Below are 10488 nucleotides of genomic sequence, written 5' to 3' on the forward strand. Positions count from 1 at the left end.
CATAGTCACCAAATTTTTCCCTTAAAGAAATAACTCACATCAGTCTCAGCCAACTAAGCCTCTCGCTACAGATCTTTAATCCAATCCAACCACTCAGCTTAGACCAAGACTTTCTTTAAAAAAACCTAACAAGCAGACAGCAGAAATCTGATAACGACGACCAAGTCGGTCACGGGCAGCCACAGTTTTCTGAATATTTTATTTTATTTTTACTAAATAAAAAATAAAAATAGACAGCCTTTTTAGTTTTTTCAGCCATTCTCTGTACAGATCTACAGTTTTCTCTGTATCATTATTATATTAATCAATTATTTGATGCGATAATTATTTAATTTATTCGGCTATTACACGCAAACAAATCCAAAATCCTATAATATTAAAATAAAAAATTGATACAAAATATGCGAGGGAAAAAATAAAAATAGAAAATAGGAAATGAGAAAAAAGTGTAATTCCGCAATTGCCATCAGCGGAGCCGATGAGCTAACTCTTCCACGCGTAAAGGACGAGGGTAAAACCGTCAACGCCGCGTAGCTCAGCCTCTTCCGGGCTGGCCCAATCCATTACCGATGAGCTGCCGGCCGAGGAGGCAGAGGAGGAAGAGGACGACGAGCTCGTCTTCAACAGGCTCTTCTTCTTGGCCTTTGGTCTCTGGCCCATGCCGCTGCTGCTTTCGCTCCAGTCTTGATTCTTCCCCAAGTAGCCTGAGATCAAGCCTCTGTACAGCCCTCCGCTTCCGCCGCCGGCGAATACCTTTTCCTTCTGGAGAGAAATTGCATCTTCTCTTTTATCCGCCTGGTCGGTCTCGAATCTGAAGACCAATACGGCCTGGCCGATCTCGCCAGCGGCGGAGCCAGCGAATGAGGTGGGGGTAGTGTCCTCCTTCGACGGGAATAGCCAGCTATGCAGATCCCATGAGATCTGGATTCTTCCGCCACCATAACCGTCGACCTCGACTCGCTCCCTTCCCCGGAACTTCCATCGGAGTCGCCTCACATGGAGAACCTTCGTCCCGTCAACAGTGACGCACATCCCCGACGACTCCTTCTCCTTCCCGCCGATCTCAATTGCTATTTCGCGTTCCCTTCCCGAAACCCTAGCTGCCGTGCGGTACGATCTCCGACCGCTGGCACCTGCATCCAGCTTCAGCAACACGTGCTCCCTCCTCGAGATTGGCATCGCCGGCTTTCGCCTCCTGGCCTTCATCTTCCGGTGAGCCTCCTCGTCCATGTCGCCGGCGACGAGGAGCATCTCCCCATCGACAGCAACTGCGACGTAGAAATTGGAGGAGGGTTCGGGGCCGCCGGTAGATTGGAATCTGGCGCGGGTGAGGTCCCAGGCGACGTCGATGGCACGGTGGCCGAGGCCGTCCTGGATGTGAAAGCGGCGAGTGCCCTTCCGCTTCCAAAAAAACCAAGGGCGGATCCGGAAGAAGAAGTGCTCATCGTCATTATCGTCATCATCGTCGCCGGAAGAGGACGGGGAAAGGCGGAGGTCTGCGCGAAGAGAGAGACCGAGGACTGTCCGGGACCAGCTGAAAGACGCTAGCCCAAGATGCGTGTCGTAGATGGAGGTAGTTAGACTAGGACCGACCGCCGTCGAAGCTGGCGGACCACCGGCGACACTTCCCCGGAAACACGATGGGATCGGTTCCGGCATCGTTTCACTCTCCGTAAGTACTTATTCGGATTCTACTTTTCCTCTTCTTCTTCTTCTTCAAAAAGTTCTCGGAAAGATAATGGTGAGGAGAGAGAAAGTTCCGTTCTAGACGATAGAGAGAGAGAGACACAGCGAGAACGGGGAGGCTTAGTAGGGGAAGAGAGTTTTATGATTGAAGGAAGCAAAATAGAAACTGGAGAGAAAGAGCATAAATCGGACAGGGAGAATAAAGATTCGCTACAATCACCTGCGGTGAGAGTAGTGGGGCGATGTTGGGGTCCATGATACTGTGGGCCCATTTAAATTTCCTGCGCCCCGCGCCGTGGATTCTACCGTTATCATTTAGTACTTATATTATTAATATTAATCATTAGGATAATTAAGGCGGCAATCAACCAATACTTATGTTCAAAAAAGTTTTAAAGATTTAGCCTCATTTGAGCTTATTTACAATTATATAATTAACTAATGGAATAAGTTTAAATATTTACTCATGAAAGTCTTCATAGGTGTCTCACAGGTAGCTAGCAGGTCTTGACGAGGATCCTTGCACTCAAGAAGGGATTTTTTAGAGAACTTGTCTAGGACCTCTGCATGGGAACCCACTCAAAGGAGCTGATGGCTCAATTCGACTGAGCCTACTGTGAGGCTCACATAGCACAAGGCAAATTGAGGCCCCTAGAGCCACCACTTGTCGCTACCTCTTTCACTGGGTCTCTACTTAAATATCCAAACTAGCCCAACTCAACTCTAGGAAGCGCCTACTAAAAAATCTCATTATTTGACTATGACCTTCCGGCATGAAGCTCTTTTATTCCCGCAACATCTCACTTGTCTTCTTCCTTAAGACAACATGAGATATATTACACAAGTCATTAGCCATGCTTGACCATTCTATAAGGCTCAATCATAAACTCACCCATATCCTATTCGCCGACATCGAGCAACTCGACCGTTGATTTCACCCTCATCAAGCCTATCGGAAGGCAACATGTGTTAGACTAGCATGTAGCATTATATGAACAAGTAGTTTGTTAAGAATTTACTTATATCAAATGCACATTATAAATTGTGTTTGTCATCTTTCTCTAAATCGTAAAATTCAACTCTTGTTGACAGAGCCTAATTGATGCATATTAATGCAGCATTATGTTCAAAAAGTTAACATAGATGATAAATACATAGAAATCAAATTCATCAAAAATAGAAGTAAGAGAATAATTACTTATACCGAATAGAACAATATTCGTAATAGGAATGACAAACAAAAATGACCCGAAGGCCTTTCTATCTCATCTTTCCCTCTTTCTCTACTCCCTTCTATCCTCCTTCCTTCCTAGCCAAACTACACGAGAGTGAGGGAGTGAGGGGACGGTGCTTGGATAGTTATAATAAAATATATTAAAAATACTATTAGTGGTCTAGCGTCGTAGCGCTGCATTTCGATTTAAGAGTTACTATAGAACAAAGACACCAGCATCATAGAGGCACTTTCTAGCATCGTTGTGCTCTCATGCGTAGCGCTACCTAGCACAACGCCGTTGCTCTCCACTTCATACAGAAATTTCAATTTTTTATATTTTCTATTTTAAAATACTCTTCATATATTTGGGTTGCAACATAGGGAAATGCAACATGTTTGCATTACATTATTGATTCTTTATATGCATTTGTGCATTCTTATATGTAAGGCGAGTTTGTAAATCCCACCATTTCTACTTTCTAAATGGACTTTGTATGGCAAGCATTTTGTGCACCTCTATTATCACATAATATAACTAGGCTGCTTCACTAGCTCTTTAAAATTATTTACACAAAAGATCAAATTTTTCTATGGAGCTCCATAGTAGTCAGATCGGCTCTAGCCTTAAATGGCGCATATCAAACTTATCGGTTGTATAACGACTTGACTTTACGCAAATCACATCAAACTAGATCGTGACATTGAAAGGAGAATTCTCAAATCAAATTAATTCTTAACCATTAGATGCATGTAGTTGTGCAAGAGCTAATACTAGTAGGTTATAAGAAACCTACAATTTAATTCAATGGGATGCATTTTTAAATTGATGATTACTAAAATGTTATCAATAAAATTAATTACAGGATAGCTGACTGACGATTCAACTAGTGTGTCTATTTGTGATAAAAGATAATTGTCTTTGAGGCAAGTTTAGTTCAAGTTGATAAAATTACCATGTATTATCTATTTTGTAAATTTCTTGTGCTTAGTCATGTTCATTTATCTTTCTTCCATAAGTTCCTTCTCAGCATGACATCCTATATCTATGAAGGTGAATTTTTTCTTAATTTTCCCATACAAATAAACTCTTTAACCAAGTTACAAAGATGTTGGAATTTCTCTGTATTATATTGGTGGTCTTTATGAAGTAAATAGTAATTTCTTTGTTTAGAATGGTATTGGTTAGCAAAGATTATCTTCATTGTGAATCATATCCAAGATTTTCGTAGTGAAAATAGTAGGATATTGAATGAATGGTTTTAGGTTCGGGCAACCTCTCACATTTTTTCGATGTCATATTTTTTTTGATTTCAAAAGTGCTCCTCATGGTGGAAGTTGCAATTTTGAGTTCTTTGTTTTTGGTGATGCTATCACCAATGATGTGAGTACTTCTTGAGTTACTTGTCTCAATAATTTTATAGCCGACTTCATTCTCCTTGGGGATTTTACTATAATTTTCCAATGGAATTAGAATCATATGGTCAAGAAGATAATGTTACATGTTCACTTTATACTCAGTCAACATCCGTAGTTGTTGCAGATCGAATGCATGTTTAAAAAAACATTCTCGATATCCTCACATCAATACAACTTAGGCTACTATTGAATCCACGTATTTGGCTACTAACATTTCACTAAGGAAATGTACTATTAAAATTCTATGTGACTCACCGACAAATTGAGCGGGTGAATTCTTTAATGATTTTTTAGCACCGACAAATTGAGTCGCAAATTATCACTTGAAATTAAAATATGAAGATATATTTCCCAATGTGAGACATGAGAAGTATCTTAATGATGTCCTTGAAATAATAAAAAATAAGCAACACTTGAGCATTTCATTGATGTCATAAGCTAAATTGTCTACTTAAAGTAAGCAAAATGCATTGCCAGTTGTGTTCAACTTCCTTCTATAAGAGTCAAAATGAGGGATTTCCAATTTATCACCCCATAACCAAATCTATGTATTCACAACTTATAATAATAACCCTAAAGAAAATATCCTCAATGATTAAGCATCTCAACATGGAGTAGGCAAGGCTCAGGAGTACAGAACAAGAGGTCCCTCTCCTTCCTCATGATGCCAAGGTGGAAAGTCCATCAAGTCATAAAAGATGGACCTTCAAGGACTCAAAAAGATCACCATAACTGACATTTATGCTTCCTTTGGTGGACCAACTTTTTCCAGAATAAAACTTTCCTCATTCCTTTTGCTTATAGGATGTAGGTATGGATGGCTCAACAACCTTAAAAATTATTCGGTGCGGATCCCGAATGCTGATCGTAAACTAATCAGAATGCGTCACATCATTTTTTGACATGACATGTTCTGATTAATCTCCGAATTGTCCGGTGTCCGCATTAATTCTTCCAACAGCCTCAAACCAAAATCAGGTTGTTGTTCACAAATCCCATCATTGTAGTGAAAACAAAAAAGTGTATTTGTTGGTGGAACTAATCCCAACAAATCAATAACAGCAGAGGTGTCTGTTGCTTTTACTTGTAATCTTACATTTACTTCTCAATTATAATTTCTTATGTCTATGTATAAAGGATAGTCTAAGGTCTGATAATTACACAAAGCTGTGTTGGTTAGATTTGCACATCAAATATGAGTTTTGGAGCTTTATTTTCTAAAGCAGAAGTTGATGGTGCTGAACTTTCAAAATGTAGAATCAGATACTGGAGTTGTGCAGTAAATATTTATTTTTTAGGCTTCGTTTGGAACAGCTTCCTTATTGCTTCTTGAAGCAACTTTCTAGTATAAAATTTTTAATTTTTTAACTAAAAAACTGTTTTAAAAAGCATTAAGAAATTCGTCTCAAATGAATCCTTAGTCCAAGAGCGATACTCGGATTTTATTTATAAGAGACTATAAAAGTAGAGAACTAGAAAGAGAGAGAGAGAGACATAGAAGAGAGAGATAACAGGAGACAAGCTATGTGATTTTATTGCTCGAATATAAAGAGGTCAGGTAAATAAATTGTTGTCCTTAGGCTTGCTGATAATAGTGGCATTGTTATATAAAAAAAATATATCTTAAAAGATAAATACATGAATTATATAATGTATAACTTAATAAAATTTTGTCAAAAAATGGAGATATATATGCTAAATATATATCGTTACTTCGATAAGATATGTATTAGAGCTTTTTAGGCATAAGATGAGCTTAAATTTAGCAATTAATTGGTCTGATATGATCTGATTGACCAGTTAGATTGACCTACTTCAGCCAATTTGTTTGACTCGAGCTTAGCATGGTTGACTTGATGGATAGATCATACATACCTTTCATTATTAAGTTGAAAAATCAATAATAAAAAAGCCATAATATTTGAATATTTATTGAAATGAAGAGGAAAATTCAAATTACATTAATTGAATTATTAGCTGAAATGGACTGGGTTGGTGTAACTGGTCTGTGTGTGAAGGGTAGAATTGGTCAGCGGTCAAAGAGACTGGTCTTTGATCTTCTCCTTAGACAGTCAAACCGCACGGCTCATATGAATAGAACTGGAAATTCTCGAATTTAGACTATCACTATTTAAAAGAAAAGTCAACATTATTTTATTATTTTGATTTAATCAATTTTTGTTCAAATTAGGGCTTTATTTAGGATAGCTTTCTTACTCCATTTTAACAAAAAAATTTCAGAATTAAATTTTTTTTTTACAGTGCAATTATTTTAAAAAGCAATACGAAATATATCTCAAACGTAGCCTAAGTGAACAATTGGACAAATAATGGGTTCGTCATACCTCAAATTATGGGTGTCAATTTCGGATTACGAGTCGGGTTCAGGTCGAACTCGAAATTGACCCGACACTATTCGGGTCAACCCGAACCCGACCCGTTTTTAAAAACGGGTCAGTTTTTCGGACCCGAACTCAATCCGCTTTAGGTCCGGGTCAACCCGACACGACCCGAATGACCCGTTTCCAAAAAAAATTGCTAGTTTTCGGGTAAAAAACTGGTCTATCTCCTCTTTTTTGGGTCAAAACGGGTCAGACTCGAGTTGCCGGGTCAAAAATGGGTTTTGAGGTCAAAAACATGTCATTTTAGAGTCAAAGGGTTAACCCGAACCCGACCCGATTTTTGAAACGGGTCGAAATGTTGAACTCGAATCCAACCCATTTCGGGTTTGGGTTGACCATAACCCGAAATTTTCAGTTCAAGTTCGAGTCGATTTTTCGGGTCGGTTTTTCGGGTCGTGTCAAATATTGGCACCCCTACCTCAAATCAAATTTAAATAGAGTTAAACTTAGAAATGATTCAAATAAAATAAATTTGTGCAACCCTAATAAAAGGCGATCCCAAGTTCAAAGACTTTCAACAAGGAAAGCTTCGAAAGAGCATACAAAGAGTACAATTTCGTTTGGGTTGAATTTCTTATTGTTTTATAAAGTAATTTTTTTAGTACAAATTTTTTTAGTTTAAAAAAAATATTGTACTAAAAAATTGCTTTATAAAGAATTAAAAAATCATCCCAAACAAAACCAAAGACAACACAACATGCAAATATATTTATAGGTTGACATGAAAGTAGACGTTTTCCTTGAAGATTTCGAGTGATGCGCAGCGGGTCAATCAAATATGGTAGTAAAACGAGGCCTTATTATTCCATGAGAGATTACCAAAAAAGAATGAAGAAAAAAGGGCTTATAACATATTGAGGAATGATACTATAAGTGTAAGACTTACAATCAATGAGGAATTGCCCAAAGAAGAACAAATAACTCTACAAAAGCTCTCCATGTAAGCCTATAAGTGTCTCGTTTTGATAACTTTCTAGCTGCTTTGATTTTCAGATAGCAACCACAATTTTATCTAGCTACTACTTTTTTATTGCTTTCCCACTGTTTTTTAGAAATTTATGTATTAGAAAGCTACATTCTGCAATCATATATAGTAAACGGCAACTTCACAATCAATTTTATAAAATACTACAACCGTTGCAATAGTCTCAAATAGACTCTAAATAAATCAATCCAAGGAGATATAGCTAACATTTCTTCAAAAGCTAGAGAAAAATTCATTGAATTGTCTTACTCATTTTCTTATTTTTGCTAATTATTTGCCGGATACCATATCGAGCTCGAGACTATCCATGTACGCAAAATCTATTAGCAATGAAGATTATTTTAAACCTACAACATATACATCTTAGGTTAACTTAGGTTTCGTTTGGGACAGCTTTTTAACTGCTTTTTAAAGCAGCTTTCTAGCACAAAAAGCCGTCCCAAACGAAGCAATAATAGCCTTATCATCGTCCATTTTTATATTCTTAGAGCTCATTTGATAACTTGTAAATCGAATCACATTTAAAATATTATAATTTGTTTTTCATTCATTTTCAATACAGAATTAAAATACTAAAATTATTAAAAAAAATTAAATATTTTATAATATTTAAAATCTATAAATTATTCATTTTGTTTTAAATATATTTTTTTTTATTTTCATGTAAATAAATGATCAATTCTCCGTTTAAAAAGTGAAGGATGCAAATTCTAAGAAAATCCTTTTTTTTTTTTGTGGCATCGCATCGAAATCCATAAAGTTTTCATTCAAAATACATTGAACCTAGGGGTGTCAATATTTGTAACAACACGGAAATTTGACTCGAGCCCGACTTGAAAATTTCGGGTTAGACCCGACCCGATTTAAAATAGGTCGGATTTGAGGCAACATGTTTGAACCCGGATCAGTTTCGGGTTTAACCCAAAGACAACCCTAAATCCTATTTTAACACCCCTAATTGAACTGTTATAAAATGCATCAAAAATAGTGCTGCAAGTCAAAATATGCAAAGCACCATTAGATTCAAGGGAAGCAATTTCCAAAGGAAATATAACAAAGTAAAGTCCAATCTTCTTATTATTATCACAACATGATAGGGAAGTCTGCAGGTAAGTTGCAAGAAGCATCCAACACCAATATTTTTGACTATTTTTAATCTTTCTTTAATTACATAATCATTAAATTTAATTTAAAAAAAATGTAAATCCGCCGACTGTATCTAAAGGTCAGAACAAGATAAATTTAATAAATTATTTGAATAAAAAAATATGGATTAGGTTTGATTGTAATTTTGTTGCTATTTGCAATCAAATTAAAATTTTCATGCATATCTTAAGGTTGACTATCATATATATTTTTTTAATTATGAGTCATGTCGTACTCTATTTTTATGTTATCGTGATATTTATATTTTATAATCTTAGTTTTCTTTATTTACATGATAATCCATAAAATTAGCAAGAAAATGCAGTGAGTAAGTTGAATGACATCAATCAAGTGAAAAAATGAGTATCAAAGCCGTTGGATTTGCTTTAAAATGAGTGTTATATGTGAATGGATAATTTGTATTGCACTCATCTCAAATTAAATCTAATGAAAATTTGTTATTGTTGCGGGCTAGAACATACGTGGCGATAGAGTTAGGAATTTTCATCTCAACGTTGTACGGATATTTAGCACACAAATAAAAGAAAAGTGAAACACCATAACTTTTTATGTGGAAAACTCTGGAAATGGGAAAAACTACGGGGCCACGCCCCAGTTGAGATGATTCCACTAGTGTTTAATTAGATTACAAGCGGCTGACTGGTCTCTCAAATCAAGGACTATCATATTACAACAATCAACTGTTAGGTTGAAATCTAGTTACAAGCGAAGATCAAAAATCCGGCGACGTTTAGCAGTCAAACGGAATATCCGACTTCAACTAAAGGTCTGGTGGAAGTCCGGCGTCAGTCGGTGGTCGAGCAGAAGTTCGGCTTTAGTAGAATGACGTGCAGAAGTCCGTCGTCGATCAGCTGTCGGGCATAAGTTTGAATTCGGTCAACTGTTGGGTGAAAGTCCAGCGATGGTCGAGGAAGAGTCTGGTGGCAAGAGAACTCAAGTTTATCTTCTTCCTTCCCTTCCTTTTCTTCTTCTCTTCTCTTCTTGTATGGGTCTCTCACCTGAGAAATGAGTGGTATATTTATAATTTTATGAGAGTGACATATTTAGTAAATATGAGGAAAATCAAGGGTAAATTGGGAGTGATTTATATGGATGACCGATGTTGAATCCCTTGATCGTGGACCGTTTATTGGGCATTTGAATGTCTTAATGATATAAAATTTTGGAGATCTTGGGCTCGTTGGATTATTCTTATCGAGCCGCTCAATTCGACCATAAGCATGTTACGTTTGTAAACCATTTGGTAATCCAAATTATGGTTTGAACTTTCTGAATGAGCTTCAGGCCTTTGATTTGTACCTATTTGAGCTCAGATTTGATGTCGTTTGTTACGTATTTATGAGACGTTCAGTTCGACTATAAGTTTACTGAAATCGGTGTTCATATGATCTCTGATTTAATTTTTGAAATTTCCAACTTGATTTTGCATCAAGATTCGTGCCTAATCAAGATAATATTTTGATGATATATCAGTTATAATTCTTAATAAAAGAGAAAAAATCAAAGTGAAAGAGATCTAAAAGAGTTTTGAGGAAATTTGTTCTCTTACATTCTTTTGGAGAAGAACCCTATTTCTTAATACAAGAAAAAGCTTAATTATGGCTTTTAATCTATGG

General features: G+C 36.7%; 1 protein-coding gene across 1 annotated transcript; it reads right to left on the bottom strand.

Annotated features, from left to right (window-relative positions):
- Positions 1 to 344: 344 nt before the first annotated feature.
- Positions 345 to 2066, bottom strand: LOC110099022. The gene has a single exon (XM_020826031.2). It carries the CDS (start codon positions 1657 to 1659, stop codon positions 484 to 486), a length of 1176 nt encoding a protein of 391 aa, XP_020681690.1. The 5' UTR covers positions 1660 to 2066; the 3' UTR covers positions 345 to 483.
- Positions 2067 to 10488: the final 8422 nt, after the last annotated feature.

The sequence above is a fragment of the Dendrobium catenatum genome, unplaced genomic scaffold, assembly GCF_001605985.2.
Source record: "Dendrobium catenatum unplaced genomic scaffold, ASM160598v2 fragScaff_scaffold_156, whole genome shotgun sequence".
Taxonomy (NCBI): Eukaryota; Viridiplantae; Streptophyta; class Magnoliopsida; order Asparagales; family Orchidaceae; genus Dendrobium; species Dendrobium catenatum.

Excerpts from the sequence above, each read along its gene's own strand:
- LOC110099022 (XM_020826031.2), bottom strand. The coding sequence starts at position 1,659 with ATGCCGGAACCGATCCCATCGTGTTTCCGGGGAAGTGTCGCCGGTGGT.